This window comes from Toxotes jaculatrix, chromosome 3, assembly GCF_017976425.1.
Source record: "Toxotes jaculatrix isolate fToxJac2 chromosome 3, fToxJac2.pri, whole genome shotgun sequence".
Classification (NCBI taxonomy): domain Eukaryota; kingdom Metazoa; phylum Chordata; class Actinopteri; family Toxotidae; genus Toxotes; species Toxotes jaculatrix.
This window is the reverse complement of record NC_054396.1, coordinates 27,993,822-28,019,810: the sequence shown is the minus strand read 5'-3', so window position 1 is coordinate 28,019,810 and position 25,989 is coordinate 27,993,822. Positions and strand designations below refer to the sequence as shown.

Here is a 25,989-nt window from a genome sequence, read left to right as displayed (position 1 = left end):
GTGTTCTGTTTATTTTGTTTTTCTCCTCTATTTTGCGACACAACACAACCTTAAATCTATATATATTAAGATCAACTGTGACATATGAGTTCAGTAGTGATAAATGTAAGTGTCAGTATTTTTAATCCATCAGTGAAGGATGTTTAATTCTTGTTGCTCCCTCACTTCTGATTTCACCACTTAGAGACTGTGGACTTCTCACTGATTCCTTGAACCTATCAGGGTATTCGGGCAGTATTCATAGACTGGGATTGGTAAGAGATTCATAATGTCTGTGAAACCAGTTTGGTTTAGTGCTTAGCACTACGTTGTCTCCATCTTTCTTATTTTTCCTTTTCCTCTATAGAGTTTTTATTTATGATGAAATTATTTCTAGCAGATGTTCTGTGGATTTTTGGGTCGTTGATAGTGATGCAATAAAAGGCTCTTTAAATAAATAAATAAATAAACTTTTGCTGCTCCGCCTTTTCCCTGTTTCTGTCACCTTTTCTCACCCATTTCTTTTCTCTGTCTCTCCTGGTTTTATTTCCTTTACCACCCTCTTTCATGCTTCTTCTCCCTCTTCCAGTCTTTTTTCATCTTCTGTTTTCCTCACTTTCCCTCCTCTGACTCTTGTGTTGCTCTCAGACAGTTTTTTAGTCTCCATCTGTCCTCATTTGTGTCCTGCCGTGCCGAGTGCTATTAAAGTGATAGAATGAAGACGCACAGCAGGGGGAGATATTGACTCAGAGAGAAAGAAACAGTCAGAATTAAAGGGAATGAAACAGAGGTAGAGCTACAGTAAAGTTAAAATGGGGCGTGGGGACAGGCAGGTTTGCAACATGAGAGCAGGAGACACACAGAGACTTTTGATGTTTATAGCAAATGTTAAAACATTATTTTCTTTAAGTCACAATGAAAACTAAAGAAGACATAAACTAACAACAGTTTGTCTTGCATTGTTGAAAACCTACCTTTTATTTGGGTCAGGTCCTGTTTCATTTTAATAGCACATGAAAAAACACTGCCCTGTGACCGTGGCAAGATCGTTGGTGCCAGATGGGCTGGCAGGTTCGAGTAGTTCAGAAACCGCTCACCTCCTGGGATTTTCACACACAAAAGTCTCTAGAGTTTAACTGAGGAGACACATCCAACCTTGTGTGGTGGATGGACCACAACAGCAGAGGACCATACCAGGTTCCACTCTGGAGGCTGGATCCAGATCGGAGGCTGCAGTGGGCGTACGCTCACCAAAACTGGGCAGTTAAAGACTTGAAAAAAACATAGCTAGGTCTGATGGATCTGGAGGCTCTGGAGGATGTTAGTGTCAGAATGTGGCATCAACAGCATGAATCCATGGACCCAACCTGCCTTGTGTCAACAGTCCAGGCGGGTGGTGTGATGGTGCGGGGAATGTGCTCTTGGCTCACGTCGGGCCTTAATACCAATCAGTCATGGTCTGAATGCCACAGCCTGTCTGAGTATTGTCGCTGACCATGTTCATGGCCGCTTCCAGCAAGATAATGCTCCATGTCACAAAGCAAAAGTCGTTTGCTTTGTTTTCAACTGTTTTCATGAACACAACTTACAATTTCCTGACAGAATTTATGGTTCATAAATAATAATATTTGAGCAGATTTTTGCACATCATGTATAATTTAGGTATTTTTCAGATTTCATCTACAGGATGAAATAGCTATTGCGCGTTAAACTGGCAAATTAGCAATGCATGTAGTACTTTAAGTTTGTGGCAATTATTTTTTTCTCTGTTATTTGGGTAAGCTTTTACTATATTTGTTGTTTGAATATATGTGATAGATTCCAAAGGTCTTTAGCATTGCCCTATAATGCTGTGATATGTACGTGGCACAGCATTATAGCCCTATAATGCTGTGCCACGTAGTTTTCTACTTGAAATGGTGTCTCTCACAGTAGTGAGGGGCATCTGCATACACAGTGCACAATGCCTGCAGTTCCTCCATATGTATTTCACATTTCTTTGCTGCATCTTATTAAAAAAGACTTAAGTTTATCAAACCATGTGGCGCTTCTGTCCGAGAATGGTGTCTGCGCTGCACTCTCTGACTGAGAGAGACAAAATGAGTGCATGCATGCTGATGAGACGTCTTTGTGTGTGTGTGTGTGTGTGTTTGTGTGGTCTGCCCTTGTCTAGACACATAGACATATGTGTGTGCATAAGTTTTCTTAACCAGCTGCATACTGTGTGCATGTGTATGAGTGTGTCTGTCCATGTGTGGAAGTACATTTCTGCGAGTGCACGAGCATGTGTGTGCGCGCGTCTGTGTTGTGTGTGTCTGTGTGCATTTCTGTGTGTGTTTCCTGCACTGAGCCACAGGAGGCCATCATTTGCCACTTCAAAGTACTTATCCATAATCTTTGGAGTGTGGATTCATTTGCACTTGAAACCCACAGAACGAGGGAGAGCAAGAGGGAGAGAGAGAAGGAGGGAGAGGGGGGAGAGCAAGAGAGAGGAGAACAAACGAGACACAGAAACAAGATGAGAAAAACTCGGACCATGTGCAATATAAAATGTGATCTCGAGTTTCTCGAGACTGTGTGTGTGTGTGTGTCTGGAGGAGCAAGCTGACATGACTCATTTTCGTGACTGCTTCTTTTGCCTCCCTCCACCTCTCCCTCGGTTTCTCTCTTTCCTTCTGCCTCCTCTCTCCATCTTTTTTTTTTTTTTTCCCTTCCGAGCCTTTAGGAAAGCTCTCACAGGGATGCCCAAATACACACTCGCTTAATGCAGCACACGGATGCACACACACACGCACATAACGTTGGTCTTTCTGTAACTGTGAGGACCCTCATTGACATAATGCGTTCCCTCCAACCATCACAAATAAATGGCTAACACCAACACTTACCCTGATCGTAACCTGAACCTGATTCTAATCTGAATCCTAAAACCACGTCTTAACCGTCAAACAGCCCTTTGAAGTTTCAGGACAGGCTGAAATCTCCTCACGACCGTGGTTTGGAACCAAAATTCGTCCACACAACCAAAGAAAGACTCACACTGACACACAATGGCCTTATACACATAATGTGCACAGTCACACATTGCCCTTATTCACATAGAGATACATATGCAGGCAGATGTGCAGACCTGTGCAAAAGATGCAAAAAAGAAAACTTATTGAGATTATTACAAACATGTAATAGTAGCATGCACACACAAACACACATGCACACACACAGCACACAGGTTCTAAGGGTAGTGAGTTACACGAGTGAGTTTTCTTCTGTCTGAATAGACCAGCAGTGACTCTCCATCCACCTCTGACAACTCCACTTTCCTGCTGTCTCGCCCACTGTGTGTGTGTGTGTGTGTGTGAGTGTGTGAGAAAGAGAGAGAGAGAGCCAGAGACACTCACCTTCTGTCTTTCATCCATGCTTTTCTTTGACTCGTTGCTCTCTGTTCAGTGAAAACCAGACATCAAGTTCTTCTTGACTCACTTCTATTTTTATTCACTTGTTTTTTGGAGTGTCTTCTGCTTCAGTGAACTTAATTTAATTAATGTCAGCTTCGATGCTAAAATCAGACTTTGTCTGTCTGTCCCTGTCTTTAGGTTCACAATTGGAAAAAGTCTTCATTCATCTACCAGTTGTAGGTTTAAATTATGTTTTCCAGGAATGCAGGGCAACACTACAGGGTCCCTGAAAAGTGTAACGGCAAAACTGCCAAAAATAATCTTCAAAACATTGACTCACCAATTTCCAAACATTCAGAGCCTCTGAGCCCTTGTCCAGCTGAAAATCTAGCCTGAGAAGAGTAAAGTTGTGTTTGCTATCCCTGTGACTTCAGGCTTGTCTGGCAGCTTGAACACAGCTGTATTTCAGTTTAAATAAGTTTATTTTGCATACAAACAGAGAAAAAGCTGGAACTCAAAGATACTTTTGGTTGTCATTTGATTAGAATTCACTTCTTTGGCAGATCATGTCACTGTTTATCAGCTGTCGACATGTCTGATGTAGGAGTGAGACAAGTTTTCTGTAGTTAAAGGTGCTTATATGTATTTAGTTTAAAACATTCAAAAATTAATGTATTGTGTTGCAGAGATATGTATTGAAGTAACCATGAGACAATAGTGAGTCACAGTAGTGCCCAGTCTGTCCAGTATGCAGAATGTATGAAAGGCAGTTTAGAAAACTTAAATACTTATTGTAAAATATCGACTAATTAATAAAGTTAAAAAAAAAAAAAGTCAAGTTTCTGATTATTTCTTTGACTTTGACTTTGACTTTGTTTCTTTTTGAGCCACAGATTTTTTTGCCGGAGATGCAGCATGGACTTTGATTTCTTTTTCTCAACAGCTATTGAACTAAAGATGAAGAGAGGCTTTGCCAGTATGTTTAGCTAAGAAGTAGAACGTATCCCCCTTCGCTGTGCTTTCTCTGTGAGCAGCCATGACAAGAAGCAGCTCTGTCTTCTTTATTTGTCAGCTCACATCTGCCAGCATTGGTAGCTAAATACATACTAGGCTGATCACACCATGATGTGGAATGAGCTAATTTCTTAAATCTGTGATTTCATTTATCGCTTGTAAAACTGTAAACCATATTGGCAGCTGGAAATCTGGACAGTGGTTCAAGCAGAACCCATAAATTTCACTGTAAATTCACTTTGGTGATGACAATTTTTTTATAAAAATAAAAATCTTCACTTTGAGTATTAGTAAAGGTGTGTATGAGTAAATTTGGAGGGTTTCTGAATCACTTGACTGTAGTCAGATTGTTCTTGGCCACTGCATGGATCACCTGTTAAGCAGATTACTGAGCAGGCTCTTGGCATGTGTATCTGCCTGACACGTGTGATACTGAGGCGTGCCTTTCTTTCTACATGATGACTGTGGACTGCACATTTAACCACTCAAACATGCAAAAAAAAAAGCCATTTGCCTGGTTTCGTGCATCACTGGCATCAACTGTTGGATGATTTGTAGCTAGACTAGACTGAGGAACGTGACTCAGAACCTCTGCTGATGTAAAGTTGTAGGGTTGAAACTAGGTCAGGCAGCGCAGGGCGAGCAGCCTTCATGATGAGCTGACCACGAGGAAGAGAGAGAGGGTAATAACTAGGGTTATTAGTGTCTGTGCCCGCTCACCCAGACAGCAGACAGATTCGGGTGTGTGTGTGTAAATGTTGGCGTATTTAAGACATTTGTGTGAACATGCTATATTTGTATGTTTTTGACTGTATGTGTGTGCTTCTGTATTTTGCTTTGATGATTTCAGACAGTGGGCCAGGAAAAGAACCTGGAGCAGCTACCTTACTGAGAACAGAGAGAGGGAAAAGGAAAAAAAAAGAGGATGAGATTGCTGGAGGAAAAAAAGGGGGAATGAGAGATGATTTGGGAGAAGTGGAAAGAAACTGTTGGTATGAAGGAGAGAAGCCTTGAATATGTTAACAATGGTAGAGCCAGTGAGGCGTTCTGTGTAAGGATAGGTCATGATTTTCACATTGTGGAATAATCATTAATTATAAAAACTTGAATAGTTTATGCCACTTTGTCTTGTACACACTGTTTGCCAGTGTTGTGACGTCAGGAGAAGCAAGGTTGGCAGTGCTGGACCAGTTAAAGCTAAAAAAAAAAAAAGGTATCAATTAGAACAATATGCACCGTAAGTAGCAGTGTTATCTTTCCTAAGAAGAACAGCGTTCTGGCCCATAATGCCGTTGACAAAGCCTGGCGCTGGTTAAGCAGAGGGGGGAGTGACATTTCTTGCTGGGTGTTTGTGCATGGTGGACAATCCTGGGATCTTTGCTTGGTGACTTGCTATAGCTAGCTACAGACAAGTGTGCAAGTGCCCTTGACGCAGCTTCCACTGTTCTGAGATCAGTTATGATGCTGAACGTATCACCTTGGTCAACATGTGTGACGATGAGTTGTAAATATGTTGAAGGTGACCAGAGAAGTGATTCATTTTCTTTTAGAAATATTCCTCCATACTGCACATTTGAAATGTTTACTGTCCGATCAGATCAATAATCCTAATATTTCCTCAGCCAGGAAGGAGAGAAAGGTGAAGATATTCAGGCAAAGAGCAGCAAGATGCAGAAGAGAGATTTTCAGCACAGGAACGACCGGCAGCACAAAATCATGGGACAGGACAGGCCCTGAAATGAGATTTGCTACCACTGCTGCCATGAAAAGATGTGTTTTTGTCTGGTCCATTTTTCTCCTTGGTTTAGTAAACAGCTGAATTGCACATTGAGATGTGGTTTGTGTGGGGGAGGAGGTGAGGTGGGGGGAGCAGGTTGGTTTTTTGGCTGCATTTTTCATTCTGCTTATATATATATATATATATATATATATTTGGCTGCTATTGAGGGATTAGCATTTGTTTTATGTTTGTCTCTTTGCTTTTTTGCAACCCGGTCTCCTAAAAATTATATTCATATATAATTAATTTTCATTCCCACATACAGAGGAAATGTTTACATCGAATGGATCTGCAACCTGCATCTTCCTCTAACATTGATAGCAGCCTGAACAACAGGTTAGGAAATTTAAGAAATACCTTGTAGTTGAGATGAAAGTGGAACATGTTCTCATGATTTGAATTCACTATATTTTTGGTGGTTTGTATCTGAGGTCATTTGGTAATTGAAGCTTGTCAGGTTGAATTTGTTGAAAGCTTCTGTTGATAAAAGTGTCGGCAAAATGTTATTGTAAATGTGAAGAGCAGCCGGAGGAGGAGGAGAAGTGGGATGTCTGGAAACAGTCAATGCTCTCGCTCATGGTCTCTCTCTGTCTAATCACCACACACTCCTTTCATACCTGCACACACACACACCTTATCTCCGCTCTCAGACATTCACTCCCTTCTTTTCTGTCCTTTCTCTCTCAGTCTCCCTCTAGTTCTCACCGCTCATCCTCCTCTCTCATTCTTTCTTTAGACAAATTTAATCTCTAAAATTAAAAATAGATTAATTGCTTTATTAGGATGACTATATTGCAATTAAGTAGTATTGTCAAGGCAGGTTAAATGTAACTGCAAGCAATTTATTACAACCCATAGTTAGGTTTTATTTTTAGGTGGCCAGCTAGATTAAGTATGACGAGAGCAAAAGATAAAGACAGGTATGAAGAGTGTTTTCCTTTTCCATAAAACCTAACTGCGTTGTTTGTGCAGTGTGGTATGCCTGGCGCTGTAGGGGTACTGTTTCAGGTGATGCTCTTATGGGTCGTTATCGAAGAGCAGGAAGAGTTTAGTAAACTTAACCAGGATGTATTAGTTATTCATAACAGTATGAAATAGGGATGGGGCCGATCCAGTATCGGTATCGATACCGACATAATTCACGGACCGCACCATGTCTGTGCTTTAATGTTGTCTGCTGAAATGACTCCACAAGCGATTCCCTTCCGGCTGCTCTGCCAGCTGGCTGCAAAATGTGGAATGGATTTCCTGAACGGAGGCGTGTCTCAATGTGACGCAGAGTAATGCGACACGCCGCCGTTCAGGAAGTCCATTCCACAGTTTGCAGCCAGCTAGCAGCCGAGCATTGAGCGGCACCGTGGCTAACCGGCGTTTCAGCACAACATGTCCGCTGTGTGGAAATATTTTGTTCTAGAATCACCCCGAAGCAAGACAGCAACGTTTGCAAAGCCGTTGTACCGAGGGACGGAAGCTCCGTCGCGACCTACAAGCGGTAATATGGAGCGATTAGCTCGATGCTAGCATAATACGGGGAATCCCTTTGACCGGCTAGCGCATTAGCATCGGTCGCGCTATTTTACACACAAACGAAAAACCAAAGCGGGACACCATAACAGGTGAGTCGCGAGTCACACAGGTAATTCGGAAGTGTAATACAGGTAATGCTGGTGTCTTAAGAAACGGGGCTGTGCCGCAAAACAATGGAAATAACTAATCCCATTAAATCATTGAGGCATATGTGGAAGTAGCAGTTTTTGGGGAGTTTTTTCTGCTGTTTCCCAAACATCTAACTGTAAAACGGCCTCCTTCAACTTAATCTCTGCAAGTTAAACTGGTCTTACCCCACAATATTTAACCTACAGTTCATAAACATATCTACTGAATACTGATACTGATGATTGAGTTTTTCCAGCTTTCTAGATTTTAAAAAAGCTTTTGACTCATTCTGGCACAACAGCCTTTTTCCATAGCTGATTGGAAAGGTGGTTGGTGGTTTAGGTTCCTTCCAGTAAAAACCTCACAGGCAAACTGTCTTCTGCCCTCTGCCCTCTGTCTTTATTTAAGTGTGTTTAGGTCAGTGCACAGCTATGCACCTATTTAGATTTATCATGGGTGAAGTGATTTAATGTCTTGAAGGCGAACAAAGCCTAATGACAGGATGTAGGGTCAACTGATGAGCGTCCTTGATGCACAGGTCTAGTCCAGGCAGGTGTGTTAAAGTGTGTCCCCGAAGACACTTAACTCCAGCTCACATCGCCAAATAAGACGTTTCTGCCTGAGTGTGTATGAAACATCAAATGTTCTGTAAGATTTGGCAACATGGAAACAAACAAAGCCAGGAGCTGAGGGGTAAAACCGAGTCGCCATATTAGTCCAACCCTGTTAAAACAAACATGGATGACATAGCATCTCTCCATTTTCTCTTCTTTTTTGTATATCCCTCACCTCACTCTTTCTTACATACTTTCTCTCCCCTAAGCTCATCCTACACTCTCTCTCTTCCTCTTTTCTATGTACCTCTCTCTCTCTCTCTTTCTCTCTCTCTCTCTCTTTCTCTCTCTCTCTCTCTCTCCTGAGGGTTGAGCGGTCGTAACGTAAGCGCCAGTCATCTCTTATCATCGCCACTGTGTTCCCTGAGCGCTCGGCAGTCCACATCTCTCCCTCTGTCTCTTTCTCTCTCTCCTCTTTTAGAGTCTGTTTGTCTGTCTTTCTTCTCCTCTGTGGATGTTACTCTAATAAGGAAACCTCGATGTCTGCTGTCATGTTTTGTGGGCTGAGGAGGGATGTTGGGGCAAACAGCGTTGGTGAGTGTGGAACCCATGAGGGAAATTCCTTTATTGAACAGATAGAATAAGCTCTGAATTATTCATTCGCTGGCGTTCGGCTCTCGTTGATGTGTTGTTTAGAACTACACTTCCCAGAAATCTTCTGTCACTCAGACATTGCGTGGCGGTCCTGTGGCTCGGATGTTTAGCTGATGAAGTTTAGGTTTCTGTAGGTGGCGCTTTTTTTCTTTGATCATCTTTATGTAAGACGTGTCAGAGGATTTTTTTATGCTTCTGTAGGCGGTGTTATGTCGGCTTCTCCGTAGATGCCTCTGGTGTAGAAATTAATTTTTTGGGGGGTTTTACCCATGACTCGTGTAACTCCACTGGTACATTATCAGGGTTATCCAACCAATCACAGCTCTTGTGGTTTCACGCACGTAGCCTTCGTTGTTACATGTTGGGCAACTATGACGTACAGCCTAATGCACAGGTAGCTGATACATCCAGCTTTAAGAGACAGCAGGTATCAAAGGTATAATATTTGTGTTTTAACCTACATTATAATAATTTGCAGACTCTTGTTATTAGATGAAAGCATCACTGCGTAAACTGAATTCAATAAAAAGCTGAAATTTTTTTTTGTGGATTTTAAATTAACCCAAATTTGAAATTTGTGGTTCCTTCATTTTGGTAGCTTGTGTCAGTGTTTCACTGAAGATGATGAAATTATGGCTCTGTGAAGATACACATAAATATCTTGGTGAGTTGTAGATGAACACAGCTACCAAACCTCAGTAAGCCCAGAGCCTCGAGCAAACTGATTTGTTGTCCACACTATGGCTATGGAAATGAAAAGCAAACAAACAAACAAAAAACATGTAAACCTCATACTGCAAATTTACTTACATGCAGCCCAGATGTCTTTCTTTTTCTGTTTGTGTATTTTTTTCAAGGTCAGATCGCCTGCAAGTCTGTGAAGTTCAAGAGTTTAAGTGCTAAAGTAATGCTGAAATGTATGATAGGCCTCGTGCCATGTCTGTTTATCTGCTTGGATTGCCTTCGCTCGAGATGGTGAGACTTTAATTTGGTCCCTGTTGAACTTCCATATGTGAAATGCCTCCAGTGGTATAGACCAGCTGTTACTGCTCTTGCCACAGAAATGTACTGCTGCTTATGCATCGGGAGAAAGAAGAGGGATCTCATTCTAACATTATCATAGTGGGCACAATGAAGTGTGTGTTAGCTGTCATATGATAAGCATATGTTGCTGGTTGCAGAAGTAACCATCTCAACCATTGTGTATTTGAGTAAAAATATCTCGGTGGTGTTTTCAGCTGACTTTTCAAAACTTCAAAATAAGACAATATTGTTTTGTGCAGCTCTGCTCGTCCTCACTGTCCAGTCCTTCACAGTAAAGCCTCAAAACTAGCAAACAGGATGCCACCGCAGAGCTAGTTTTAATCTGTTCCTTTATAATATGGTGTAATGTAGTAGAGTTAGCGAGATGCATCAGGGGTATTAATAAGGTGAGCGCCATCCTATTTCATGCACCAATGAGCATAGTGGGAGCTACTATATATTCTCTGCGATGGCCCCAGAGACTAACTAAGCTGATAACAGTTCTGGAAATGTGCTGAAACTCATATAGTTGATTTTATTTCTTTTAGCTTTATGTAGATACAGACCTTTTAGAGGTTCCATATTTCACTGTATGCTTTGTCAAACTGCTGCTACATTTTGGCTTCATTTTAATGAGAGATTAAAAGGAAAAGTTAAACAGTTACGAGGAAACGAGGAAGGATGTGGAGCCAGCAGGTTAAGAAATATATTTTCTTCTTTGCTGTCAGATACATTGGGATGGTCATTTTTCTATATTTGTCTTGACATTATAGCTGTTAACTGACTGCACAATTTATTGTTCATTACTTGTTGTGCTGTTTGTGTTGTTTTTGGGATTGATTAGATCGTTGTATTACAGTTGAAGAGATGAGCACATAAAATCCTAATGGAGGAGAAATGGAGAATAAATGAATGATGAGGGATTTATCGCCGCCTCGGCTCTCTGCCGACTGCTCGACTCGATCCACTTCATTTTCTGAGCATTGCTGGGCTGACCGCACTGAGAGTTTAATAGTGACTGTTGTGAGGCAGCGAGTGTTTTGGATGTTATCGTCAGCTGTGCATGACGCGTGCAGTTTTCCCCGCGCTTCCCCACAAAGTGCATTTTCACTCGGTGTGTTGTGACCATAATCCTCCAGGAGGGTGTCTCTGCTGTGGTCATGAGCGTGACAGTGATGCAGCTAAACAACGAGCATAGCCGAGAACGTACTGACACATACTGTACATGCTCACTCTAATAACATATTATAATTATAGGCTGCACTTGAATATTTCATATATTGTAATAAAAGTGATGTGTAGTATGTTCCAATTTTTTTTTTTAAATGACAGAAATATAAATTTCTCCCTGTGTCTCCGTCTTATTTTCTTTCACCTCCCTCTGTCATTTACATTTTTAGGCATTTAGATAACGCTCTTACTTTAAGCGGCTTACAAGCAGTGCTCAGGTACATCATGGAAGACTGTACGGCTGCTGATGGGGATCCAACCATGTGACTTATTAATGAAGGGACTGTCTTTCTCACCACCAAACCCACTTACCTCTCATTTTCTTCTTTCTTCTCCATCTCCCTCCTTCGTCGGCCCTCTTCTGAGTCTTGTCAACAGAGTTAACTGAGCGTCATGTCGGATCTACGGCATAGAAGTGTTGGCAGGAAGCAGCTAAACTGTAACTTCAAACGAGTTTTTGATGTTTTTTTTTTTTTCCCTGCCCTACACCTGCCAAGCTGTTTTCTCCTCGTGCCTGCTTCTCTTCAGCTGTGAGACGCTGCTTTTTTCAAAACCAGCTTTCGTTTTGTTTGTCATGTTTTTAGGGAGGTTTGCCTCCTATTATGGAGGTTTTAGTGACATTTTACGTGTATTACAGTTGAAAAGCACAACTTAGGCGCAAACACAAGACGCTGTCTTTATATTTTCATTGGATGGCAACCATCAGACGGCTCTGTGCATTCAGTGGTTCTGAGGGTTTCAGTTCTGATAGGGTTTTTTGGGGGTTTTGTGTGTGTGTGTGTGTGTGTGTTCAGAGTTTCAGGTGACTGTGAATAGCAGAGTAACATGACCACATTTAACTTGGGCCATGTGGTGATTATTCAAACCATTATCTTTCCCTAAACCTATCCAAGTTGTTTTTGTAACCACACCTTTACCACAGTGTTGTCACGTTGTTTAACAGATTTATTTTGACACTGATTTTGAGACTTGGTTTTGGAAAATACAGATAAACATTCTGCTGTTTGGAGCATTAGATCAGAAACGCTTCAACATATTAGCATTCATTTAATTTGAAGGATTATTAACAGAATTTTCCTTAATCTTAGCCATAATTTCATCAAATATATATCAAATATATTCCTGATCTGTGGTAGGGCAGGGTCTTACAGGGCTGGAGGTGTGGTTGAACCACTCACTAATATTCTTGTCAGTTGCCAGAGTCAGAAAATGTGATGGGCTGTGAAACAAACACACTGCAAAATGTTTACAAGTTGTTTTTTTTGTTTTGTTTTGTTTTGTTTTTCACAGCCGTCAGAGAAACTCTATCTTGATTGAATACAATGAATAGATTCCAGTGGATTTCATGGGAAATGCAGCCTCAGTTTTGGAAGAACACAGTCTATGTTAGAGGAAGTTGCAGCTGTTAATCAATATATAACTAATGCAGCACAGAGCTCCTTTCAAATATGAAAGTGGAAGTTACAGGGCTTTCAGATGACAATGCGGATGAGCTGAGGAGTATCTGGACTGATCCTCCAATCAGAACGTTTCACACAAGTTTTACACAAATGAAGTTTAGACCTCTGAGAGAAAGAGGTAAAGAGGGACAAGAGAGAAAAAGGGAAAAAAAAACATGAGATCATTAGAGCTAAAGCAGTGATGCCCCCCCCCCCCCCCCCCCCCCCCCCACACACACACACACACACACACACACCAACCAGATCCATACAGGCTGCAATTAACCACAACAGAGGAACCATTAACCATCCTAATTACTGCTTGTTCCTTCCATAGCTGCTCTATATGTGTGGGTGAGAGATAGCTGTGTGTGTCTGTGTGTATGAGGATGTGGGGGTGTAAAAAATTTTGTTCTAGGGCTAACGGAGTTTGTATGTGTATAGATGAGGGTAGTCATATTGTGTATGTATTATTGTGAACATCCTGTGTTTATTTATTCTGTTTGTGTTGTGCTGAGTGGTGGTGGTGGGGTCTGTGTGTGTGTGTGTGTGTGTGTGTGTGTGTGTGTGTGTGTGTGGGGGGGGGGGGGGTTATACAGTACATGTGTGACGTAATGTGTCTTCCCTCTTTATTCTCTCTCTCGTGTTTGTGTGTGGTTATGTGTGATAACCACAGTCACACTTTGTGCGAGCGTTGTCGTGGACAATAGCTAATTACACATCTTCACCGCCTTCAGCATCATAATGACCGCAATTAGATGCCTAGGCATTCAATAACTCAGAGCTTGTATGTGTGTTTGTGTGTGTATCATGCACACACATACACAGGTACCTGGAAACATCCACAGTCTTTTTACTTTGGTTTGCTGTATTTTTGCATTTTGTGTGAAAAAAACATTAAACTTAAACGTCTTTAAACTTAAATGGATAATGTCTAAGAAATGGCCAACTATCGAATTCATACTCCAGACAGAAAGAGGCAGCATATAATCAGAAAGTTGGGATGTCCACCCCATTGTAAAACACAATAAAATAGAGTCTTTGGTCCCTCCCAGCACAGGGCAGCCATTGACATGTTCCCAAACCTGCAAGGATTGACGAATATTGTTTTCCACACAGTCTGATTATGTAACTGGCAGGCTGTGTTTTTCGGCTACTGTAAGACTGACGACAGAGATTTCACTCCCAGTCTGCCCAGTCAGAGACGCTGGGAAGATGTAGTGGTGGCAGGAGTAGAGGATGAGCCACGAGAGGTGGAGGAACCCGAGGGAGGGGGAGAGCAGAAGCATCAGAGTGTCACGAAGAGAGGACGGTCGCAACTCAGGTTTATAGCCTATTCAGTTACTACTTCTTCATCCTCTCATGTTGGTCTGAGGGCAGGCTGGATGCTACAGTGACTCACTATCGCCTCTGGAGGTACAAAGTGGTTTTACAAGATGGGACAGGCTGGGGCTAGCTGGTTAGCATGCTAACTTCAGTACTGCTGCCGCTATTAACGTTTGACATAACGTTAGTGTGATTTCTTCACATCCTGTTGAAAATCTGAGATCCTCAGCATGTTGGCAGCAAGCTGGTGATGGTGCTTTCTTCTTCTCAGACTTATTAACTCCTGCTGTTTATTGATTTAAGCATTGTATGAAGGGCCACTGCTTTTTTTGCTCATTATTTTGTTGTTGTTAGTGTTATATTAGCTGGAAAAATTGTGTTATTTCAGATTGTTATAATACGACTTTGTGCAAAATGAGCCATTATGTGAAACTTTGGTGAAAGTGATGATTTATAAAATGTATAAACTGACCCCTTTTTGAGGAAATCATGTTTGTATTTAGAATCAGAAGATTTTTTTTTTCTTTTTACACCAGTTGTTCTGACAACTGTGAATGAATGAACAGGTGCTTGCGTCTTTGTCGGACCTCTTCAGCAGCCACACTCGTTCATTTGTACTGTGACGCCTACCTGGTGGTTTGCTGAATAGCTGGTTAATTATGATGCTGCGTCGGCTTAAATGCCTTATTCACCAAAATGAAATGGGCTGAGTGCATTACTTGGTTCATTTCATCTCCTTTCTCCTTTCAGTGGCGTGCTGTGTTTTCTTTTATGTGTCCAGAGAAGCCTTGCTGACAGTTGGTGCTCTTTCTTCAGCAGCAGCCTGCTTCACTTTTAATACAGACACTGGTTCCTGGCAGCTGCCCAGTGCAAACACCGAACACTCCTGTAGTTTCAGCTCATTCAAGTGTGTTATGAATATTAACTCAGGCAGCAAAACATCATAATAGACAGCATTATTATGTTAATATGTACTATTGTGTACAGTGTTAGTACCTTGTGGACATTCAATTGGTGCAGCCTTGCAAACATGGTGTTTGGAGTTTTTCATTAAGTGTTTTTTCGTGTTTCCACAATATGAGTAATTTTTATATCTTCTGGGATTTTTATATCTTCATATTAAAACCGGTCTGAGGCACGATTTGCTCACAGATGAAACAAACCTTCAAATTCTCAGAGAACTGGGAAACAGTGCTGCTGTTGTAAAAGTGCCTCAGTGCTTTGCGACAAGCTGAAGAGGTTCACAGCTCAGCAGTTGAAATGTCGCTAAACTCGAAAACGCTGAAGCTCCTGAATCATGAAGATCTCACTGTGGTGCTAATCTGAAGAACCCATTCATGGTCTTTGTGCTGAGTGATAAAAGTGGACAGTAGAGTATAACTCATAGTAAAGTGCAGAATAGTTGTAACAGCTGTCAGACTGTGTGGGTGAGGAGCTGAATATATGGTCTTTATTGATTTAATGTGGCTGGAAAAAAAATGAGGGGAAAGCTCTTTGAGGCGTAGTTAAATAGCTTGTTTCAACCACAAGAGCTTTAATCCACTGAATGAATGAATAAATAAATAAGGAAGATGGCACTAACAGCTCTGTTAATTTTCATTGATAGAAAACAACCACGAGATAATACACAGAGATAAGAACAGATTGAACAGAATTTTTTTTTTTTTTTTAGCAGATCCAAAGGGTAGTAATGACCTCAGGAAGCCCGAGTTAAAGAAAACAAACGTCTAAAACGTCTGAGGTTTATACACTCTTAGAAATGAACCTCAAACTTTGTTCCACTTGTTTTAATTAGAAAACACACTGTGCAGCATGCTGTGATTACGTTAGATGCCAGATCTCACCCAACCTGTGAATCTGCTCCTCGGACAGACTTTAGGAAAGTGTTTAACTTTTTTTTAGTGGCTTGTTAAGGTCATTCTAAAAATGTGAGGAAAATCCCTGTTTGTAGGTTGAATCTTACTCTTTATTTTTATAACCTTTAAGTTACCACCTCCCTCCACCCTGAATATCAGCTGATGATCAGTGTAATTTTAAAATAGTGAGGCTCTGACCATGTTCTTTATGTTGCTCTGGTGAACTTTACTGGGCCTAAGACTATATTTTCCCTTGCTTCATGCGTACTCACCATCAGCTCACCAGGTTATTGCCCAGATGTGAGCTCTTTCCTTCTTCCTACTGGGGATTCAGTATGTAGTTGAAAACCCACGACGTGTCTGGATGCCGATGATTACCTATAACTCAAACAGAAAGAGGAAGCAGCCTCTTAATTGAAGATGACAGAATCCAGTCTGAGCTCAAAGCTTATGCAATGAAATGGCTCAAACCCAGCCTGAATTTGATGGGTCCTGACTGTAAAACAGGATTTTGGTTGAGTCTGCAGCCGAAGTCGAAGGCCACAGTGCCCATCTTGGGCTCTTGAGCACCACTGTCCAAGGAAAAGTATATTTTAAGCACCGTTACTGAAGAGTGTGGTACTGCTACGATGACTTTATTGCAACCGTTACACAATTCTCCTCCAGTTGCATGTTCCCATAACACAAACACACACGCAGTGCTAATCTACAGTGGCACTGCCTTACTCTTGCTGCAGTTTCTGCTCTGTGTGCGTGTCTGTGTGTGTGTGTATGTCATATCCAACAGAGTGAGGTGTAACTTTGATCCTAATGCAGATCCACCCACACATCACATCCTTGTCACATACAGAGAAATCACATCAGAATTCTCCTTGTGTGTGCATCTGCATCTGAACATGTGCTCGTGTGCGTTTGTATGTGTCTGTACGATACATGCGTGTTCCAGGGAATTTCATGTGTTCAACAATGTGAAGTGAAATGTGTGTGTTTGATGTGTGTGTCACTCTACCTAGACGAGCCCACAGCCCTAAATAATGTAAGGTCATCGCGGCTGCAGCTAGCACTGCAGAGCCCTCTGGCAAAGTGTGCGTCTGTGAAAAGGAGACACAGATAAAGAGAAACACAGATTATGGTTTTGAATGTGTTTGTGTATTTATGTGATACAGCCCTGAGTAGCTGTCAGAGCATGCTCGCACAGTGCATTGTCTTGTATTTTGTTTTGTCTGTGTGTGAAACTGTGTGTGTTGTTATAGACTACCCTGTCTCTCCCTCTCTTCCTGCCCTGTCTCTCTCTCTCTCTCTCTCTCTCTCTCTCTTTCTTTCTCTCTGTCTGTTTGGCCCATTCTCTGTCTAATAGCTCTCTGCTGACCTTGAGGCAAAATGTGAAATAGCTTGATGCATATGTATGTCAGTGTTTCCACTGTGTGTGCATGTGTTTGTGTTAATAGACTCACTGGTAACCAAAGAGGATGTTTGCTTGTTTTTTTGAGAAAAGGTGCATTAGTAGAAAAAGTTCTTCTCCCCTAAGACAGAGCTTCTGTAGTGACATGGTGTGTTGCTGTCAATGGTCAGTGTGTGGCTTCAGTTTCTACGTTTCAGATCCACAGTGTACGACATGTAAACACAACGGCTGCGAACAGAAGGCACCGCTCATGGAGGCAGGCTAGCTGTTTCTCCCTGCTCCCACTGGATGTGCTAACCTTAGCTAAAAGTTGCTGTGGTAGCGAATGTACAGATATTTCACTGTCAACAGGAAAAGCAAAGCACGTTCACCAGATTATCCTGGTTTTCCTTTAAAGGGAAATGTTCTCTGAATCCAGAAACAGTGCAAATATCAAAACACAAACAACAGAGGTATGCAGTGGGAGTAAAGACGTACCTCGAAGCGCTGTTTGGCAGTGCATTTAGATGCTAGCTTGAATAAAATAGGTGGGGAAAGGCAGGTTTATTTGTACAGCAGCTTCCAAAAACAGAGCAATTCACAGTGCTTTACATGAAACATAAAAGGCATTAAGACAAGATGTAAAAGAAACACAAGGTATTATAGAAAATACAAGATAAAAAGACACATACAAATAAAGACATTTAAATAATATTTAAAAACATTAAAATAAATCAAGAATTAAACAAATTAAAGAAGAGAATAAGACTTACAGTAAGTAAATAAATAGTCCAAACTATTCTTGGCAGTGACAAAAATAAGATTTGGAACAAACCTAATGTTTTTTGGAGTCTGCTCCAGGTCGCCTGTTCAGAAGGAACCATGGTTAAGGTGAAGCTAAATAATCCTCAGACAGTGGCTCAATGCTTTGCACCAAACCTGTTATTTATTTATTTATTTTTTAAAATATACTGTCATATTCACACCCTATTTCCAGGTGTTTTCACACCAGTTCACACCTCGGTTTATGTGACACTGATGACTCTCACATAACTATTCTGTGACTGAGAATCAGCCTTTGATACTCGAGTCGCCAGGATTCACAGATCAAAAGACGACAAGACATCTACGTTAAAACTGGACAAAATGTTTGTGGGCATCCGACTTGCTTCAACAGAAGTTCAGCGACCGCGTCCTGTGATGCCTGCTGAAGTCATTCATAATCTAGACATTTAAAAACAGTGACTTTATAACCAACATCCTTTAGTCTGCAAGTCAGTTGTTACTCAGCTCTCAAGACTTCACAATGCGAACTCAGAGAGTTTAGTACAATCCAGTGCATAGTTTACCTGCGCCTGGATGATCAAAATCTGCAGAGACATTTTATTGCGCAGTTTGGTGAAGAGAGCCTGAAACTGCTGCAGGATGATGAGGAGGCAGTGAAGAGAGGTGGACTACAGCAATCACATCCCTTTCAATCGCAGGTGTCAGCAGCACAGTCTCGTCCTCAGCAGCCAGTGTCGAGGACAAAGGAGATTGTGTGTGTGTGATTATACTTTGTATGCAATGTTTGTGTGTATGTGCGTGTTTGTGTAAAGGTTTAGCGAAAGCTTGAGGGAATCCTGCAAGATACTTCAGAAAAGTGTCTGTTACTATTCCCTTCATGCGTACACACAAATAGAAACACACACACACACACACAGGCCCAGCAGGTGTTTTTGGATAAAGCTCTGTGTAAATCTGACAGGTGGAATCTTTCACCTACAACCCCGCGCTACAAGCAGAAAATCCTGCACCTATGATTTGTGCTTCAACTTAGTACAGGTATGTGTGTGATTGTGCGCGTGTCCGAGGATGCGTTTTTGGTGCCTTGCCGTTGGCTCCATTTCCAACAGAGAGGGATTATTATGGGTGTGTGTTCTTCTTGGTAACAAGTAAACCTGTGATCACCTGCTGCTGGTTATCACTGCTATGAAAACTGATGTATCTCAACCAAACCTGAGATGGAAACAAGCCACGTGGAAAAAAACAAAAAAAAATGGAAAGAAAAAGACCGGATTCTTAACTGATCCAGGAAGTGGAGGCAAGACAGTTTCCAATGGGGTGGCCAGGCAGAGTCTGGTACGCACTTTACTCTGTCAAACCTGCCCTGCACCTGTTTGAGTCGTTACCGTCTCTGTTTGAAAAGATGCTCACGCTGTCAGCATTATGGCAGCGTTTCTGCTGCAGGAGGGAAATCTGGCCTGACGCCTCGTCTATAACTCAACCTGTTCAGTAAGCTGACAGCGCCAGCAGTCATTAGCCTAATCACATTCAAATTATTCACCAGGAGACGCTAATTTATTAGAGTTGGAGAGAAAAGGCAGTGGAAAAGAGGACCTAAAAAGAAAATGTGTCAGGGTGAAGCTGATGTGTATATCCATTCAAAAAGACTATTAGCGCGAACAGATCGTGTGTTATTCTTCCAAATGCCTATTGTGACAAATGTGTTTGCAGTTTGCTGATACCTCAGCCGCCAAAACTCAGGAGTGATTTGTGGGTTTGGAGGACGAGAGCTGAGGATTCATCCTGCTAAAGGGAAAAAGTTGTGACTGAAACAGTTTGTCTTAGATCCAGTCACAGGGACAGAGATGGCCAAGTTGCCTAAAGTGTTCTTTGTGTCTCACTATGTGCTAGTGACTGTTTGTGTATATGTGTGTGTAGGACTTGTATTTGTAGACTCATCCTTTCAGTGTATTTTGTGTCTTTGCGTGCCTGTGCATATGCAGGTGTACATTTGTTGCCTAAATCCTTTTGCGTATGCATCACTCTCTGCTGCTAGAGGCTTGTGTGTGTTAGTTTGTGTGCACGTCTTTCTGTTTATGTGTGTATTTGTGTGTCTGTGTGTGTGTTGATGAGCAGCCTCTGGGGTTCATTATGTCTGTGACAGCCCCACAGCAGGAAGGCAGCCAGCCAGATAACTTATGAAAGCGGTTTAAAGCAAAATTGAATCCACAACTTATGAATTATTAAACTTATTACACCTCTGTGAAGATCGCTAAACTCCGAGACACAACAACAATGGCCTCCTTTCCACTGTCACTGCTGGGAAGAGAACTGATTTCTAAGCATTACCAGTGGGAAAGTGCTGCATATTTCAAAGTCATTAGAGGGCAGGAAAATGTGTCATGTATGGAATTTGCTAGATGGAAAACACTTAATAACACTGAGGTTGTTGGAGGGCAGGAAACTACTTGTTGTATGGCAGAGACATACTTCCTATCGTGAAATTGTTGGAAGATAGAAAATGTGTCACGTAAGTTCATTGTCTTCATGTGAAGAACTTCAGAAGACTCATAGAGAATGTAGGTTTTCACATCAAACACATCCCAGATTTGTGTCTGACGTCAAATGTGTGTCAGCCCTGAAAGGTTGTTTAGTATAAATTGAAGTCTGCTTTAGGTGCCAGGTTCAGGTATTTTCACTGTTACTGGGTGAAGAAGGTTGACAGTGAACACTTATAAAGTTGCCATCGAGCGCAATCAAAGATCCGCAGAAAGAAAATAGATCAAAGGTCTGTTTGTCGAGTGGGTTTAAAAGTTTGTGGTTAAACACGATGGATGTAGAAACTGGATTTTAAGTCATAATTCATTCTGCTTAACATCTGCAGAAAATCCACCTCCAGTGCTGCAGTGATACACAGGCATATTCAAAGGCACTGTGGCATCACTGTTGGGTGCAGTTGCAAGTAAAACCAGCAAAACCTGGTGTTTAGTTATTCTTTATGCTCAGGAGTTCATCAGAGGTTTGTAAACCTCAGTTCTGAAACAGCTCGGCTGCCTCACCAAACTCTTTTATTTACTCGGGGAAAGAAAAATGCTTCATGGTGGATGGCGCTTTATGAAAGTCACAATGAGAGGATCTCTGTGATATTTAAAGAGCAGCACCCAGCGAACATGAGAGGAAGGATGATATGATGCCGCCAAATATGAATAAAGAAGATCTAAAAGCAGAGTTGACAGAAAAGCGTCAAACAAAGGTTCAGAGCAAGAAACGAGGAGCAAATCTCGCCCCGAAAATTTGTGGATCTTTCACCAAAACCCTGCCAGTGATGGATTTATCCATTTCAAAAATGGTTGAATGGATAAAACTGAAGGATGGATAAACGTGTTCCAGTCCGCCACAGCTCAAAAACATATGAAGCCAAACAAAACACGTTCACTCTCACGTTTAGCCAGCCTACATGTCTTTGGGTTGTGGGAGGAAATCCATGCAGTTATAATGAATAACTCCACAAGTCCGCACTGCTAACCACTGAGCCACTGTTGTGGGCTTGAAAATTTTAAGTATGTGAAAATTAACACCAGTAGTTAAGCTTGGTGACGGTATCCTGAAATATGTCCTACATACAGGAGCTTGAGTCAATAGCTAGGGAACAAACTAGCCGCTGCAGTTTTTTTTTTTCCTACAGTGAAATTGAGACTCGAAGGCAGTCTTGTGGACCAGAGTGTGAATGTAATTTAAAGGAGAATTAGAAGCACAACTCAGGAGATAAAGGATTTTGCAGGACACTTGGCGTATTAAAATCCTTTCCAATTTCTTGGCTCCGTTGATGGTGGTAAGCTGGTTTAAAATGCTGCTTTAGGTGCTGAAAAGTATTAAAAATATATATATTTATTCTGCAAGTTTAGCAGAGACGTTTATGTTTAAGCAGTGGTCTAATTGTCCCTCATTATAATGCAACTTAATGACACTTCTGGAGTAGGGTATGAAAGTAGTTGAGAACTGGCTTATGAATTGTTAAAGCTATCCCACCCCTCTGATCGAGCAGAGGTTGTAAAGTAGGACACATCCTCTCCCCTCAGAGCTACAACAACAACAGCCTCAGCTCCACTGTCACAGCTGCTGTCAAACTGAGTTAAAGAGTGTGGGTTAGCAAAACACGTTATATCCCCTTTATATATCACTGATGACCCTTAAAATACTGTTTGTACACAGGAATCTCAGAGTGTTCATGAAAAAAGGTTTGTGGCTACCTGAAAACTAAAATGATGAACTCCAAGACACCAGAGAAAAATACTCATCGTTTAAAGTGAAACTCAGTGTTTCAGACGAGTTTTAAGTTTAAACCTAGAAAAGGGGATACTTTACATCAATACCGCCTCCTACAGGCGAAGGTAGATTGCAAATTCAGGCGAAATCTTTGCCAGCCATCGCTACTTTCCTGGGTTTTTTTTTTCTTTTGCTCCTCCCTCTGTCCTTCTCCAAAATAACCAGAAAGACACATTCAGAGCAGAGTTTAGCCTGAAACTATAACCACCTACAGGCAAGTTACTGCCGTTACGTTTCGTTCAGTAGGTGGCGCTGTCAGACTGGAACTAGAGATCCACTGCTGCACGGCTGAAACGGAAGCCCTGCTGCTGGGTTAGATTTCCTCTGCTTAGTTTTGAGTGATTTACATCTATTCCACCCTCCATCTCTTTTATTTGCTCTTTCATTTTTCATGTGGCCTTGATTGACTGACTGATCGATTGATTAATTGATTGATTTGCTGGTTGATTGATTGCTTGGCTGGTGGTTTAGTGTTGGAGTTAGAAAGTGATGAGTCCTTGCAGGGCTCCAGCTTGCAGCATTTCTTGTCTATTCATCAGTTTAACAGTGCAGGTTCAGACACCTGTGGAGATCTGAACAGAAATGAATTTCAGTCTTATCAAATATTAAAATCTTCACATGTCTCTGCCTGAAACTATAAAACAGGACATCTGTTCCCCCCCGTGATATATAACAATGATGGCTTCTGTGTCGCTGTTCAACCAGGGAGGGGACTAAACTCATCAACACTCACTGACTACACAGGTACGATACCTGGAAAATCTCACTTACAAGGCTATGTATACACCTGCACTTGTGATAGTGCTGAGTAGATCATGTGAGAGGGTTTTTCTGAGTAGTCACATAGTATTTTTGTATGATTCTTACCAATGTTTCACCTGCCAGGAAGGAAACACCTCTGACACTGAATTTAAAGAGCGTGCTGCGGCTCTTTAACACAGGGCGACCTGCTGTGGCTGCATCTGCTCACTGCGACAGGAAGAGAAGGAGGAAATAAGAATAAACCAATAATAGATGTGTATTTTCAGGCTCCTCTCTACAGCTTTCATCAGTCTCATGCCAGACATTCAGACCAGTCAAATAAACAGACAATTAATAACATCTATCATGTTCGTCAGCACTCGTGTGGAGGGGAGTGTTGAGAATAGTTTCCCGTTATTAAAAGAGAGGGCAGTAGAGGAGGAAGATGTGATTCATGAGTTGAGAGGGAGCTGAAATGGATGCGGTGATGAGTGACTGTTGGCAGGTGCACATTTTTGCATATGTGTTGCTGTTCTTTGGCACGAGAACAAAACCTGACGTCTTTAATGATGTGGATTTCTGGGTTAAGAAGGTGACGGCTGCCTCTTCGCTCACTAACAAGTGTCCAAGGCAGAGAAATTTCTAAAAAAAAAAAAAACTATGCATGTAGAGACGTCATTGTGGAGCAGATTCTTGTCTGAGTTGTTGTTGTGTATTTGGTACAAACAGTCATATAATGCTGTGAGACGCTTTAAGCCCGACCTCTCGTTTCAAAGTTCCCACCTAAACACCTTTTACTATCTAATGAGCTGTCATCACTTTCACCTTGTGAAATTAATCTTCAGCTTCAATAACTCCTTCATCCTTCTGCTTTACACCCAAAAGCATACGATTTCTAATATGCAGGGTCACATATACAGTTTATTTATTTTTTGTCACTGTCAGAATATTGCTGCTTTAACATTAACACAATAAACAATAAACAACTCTTTTTTTAAACCAAAAAAAGAAAAGAAAATGACCTCTAAATGTTTGTTCTGTGCCTCTGTTCTCTCTAGATGATGGACCATATGGAAAAACAAAGGATATCTCCGGACCAGAACAAACCATGGCCTCAAGAAGACACAGTATACCAGGTATATCCCACTTCTGTCTATCTATCTATCTGTCTGTCTGTCTGTCTTTCTATCTGTCAGTGTCTGTCTGTCTGTCTGTCTATAATACTTCGAAAACCACTGAAATCTGTGTTATCCAGATTCTGCATCACCTCACTGGAGCATTATAATGATCTCTTGTCATAATTTCTCCCAGTTGCCCACAGCAGAATTTGGCAACAACAGCTATTTACTTAATGAGTCTGAGACAGCTTATCTCCGTCCCATCTGGGTCATTTTCTCTCTAGTTCTCTATCAGGTTCTGATCAGATTCTACTTTTTTTTTTATGTGTAAGTGGCAGCGTGTCAGAGACCGAGTCTGATAACAACAAGGTCACAGGTTCTGAACAGATGTGTTTGGTCTCAGAATGTCCCTCAGTGCAAACTCATCCACAAAACTATTTTGTTCTAATATGTACGGCCATGATATGCATCTATCATTAAAACTCACACATTAAATTAATTCCTTATCTTGTGTTTTCGTAAGGACTCAAAACCCATCTGCCCTTATTGAGGACAATCAAACCTTTCTCTTCCTAATTTATATGGTGCTGGTTTAAATGTTGAAAGGAGGAGATATATTATAGTACGAAAGCAAGGAGATGCAGAAATCTTGGTTGTTTTAGTTTGACACTGAGTAAGAACATTAAAGGTCAAAGTATTACTCAGTTTTTATTTTATTGCCAGCTATGTCAGGCATTCAGGCATAAACCTGCCCAAAAGGTGAGCTAAAGGCCCATCTGCTCTGTCTCCACCCGGAGTGGATGCTCTGTTTATGAATGAAATACAAGTCTGGATTCTGCACACACCCGGGACAGTGAGCACACCAACCTATCACATATGCCATGTGTCAGTTTACAGTGAAAAAGTTGTCAGTCAAGTCAAGTTATGTTGCGGTGAGTTTTCTGTGTGCAAGCACAGCTGCTATTTTGGGAAGGTGCAAGCCACCAGAAAAGTTTATTACCCGAAGATGGATTACTGCAGGAGGACTAGATTTTGGTTTTCTTTGCTTTGGCCTGCAACCATTTTAAAAAGCAACGAGACAGTTACCCCACAGCAGTCACTGAACTTTCACCTTTGCATGTTTTTGCGTGTTTTTCTTTACCTTCTTTCACACATCAAATCATCCATTTCTGTCGGTCTCCTTCATCAGGTTTTCTCTTTTATTTGCTTTATCACTTCGAACAAATCCCTCCATCCTCTCTCTGTCTCTGTTTCTTTTCCATCTCTCTGCACTTTTTCACCTCATCTCTTTATCAGTCTGTATTTATCCGTGTGCAGTGACATAACACAGCCCCATGTCTGGTTCCAGCGTTCCCTTTTATCCAGGGGTACAGCTGTATAAGCACGTATGTAAGTCTGGAATGTGTGTGTGTGTGTCTGTGTGTGTGTGTGTGTGAGACAGAGGCACTTCTTCCAAAAATCAAGTTCGAACAAATTTGAAGAGACACATAATTCATTGATTGGAATTCGATTGCCCCCTCCCACAGCATATTACTTACACATGAATCTTCCTGTTTTATCAGTGTTGTCATTTTTATGAGCTTGAGCCTGAGTGTGCTGATCAGTAGGCTGTAGGATGAGAATGTACACTGGACGTAGCTCCGCACATCTGCGGGGTCTCTGCCGCCTCATTTGAGTGGCTAGCTAACAGGTAAGTCCGCAGATGTGCTGTCGTGGTGTCAGACAGATGATTCATACAAAGTCGGTCTGTGC

General features: G+C 41.6%; 1 protein-coding gene across 1 annotated transcript in view; it reads left to right on the top strand.

Annotated features, from left to right (window-relative positions):
• Positions 1-24,197: 24,197 nt before the first annotated feature.
• The window catches only part of LOC121179885 (glutamate receptor-interacting protein 2-like), a 35,376-nt gene continuing 33,584 nt past the window's right edge, over positions 24,198-25,989 (top strand). Inside the window, exon 1 of the mRNA XM_041035007.1 lies at positions 24,198-24,255. Within this exon, the coding sequence (XP_040890941.1) occupies positions 24,228-24,255 (28 nt within the window). The 5' untranslated portion in view covers positions 24,198-24,227. The remainder of the gene's footprint in view (positions 24,256-25,989) is intronic.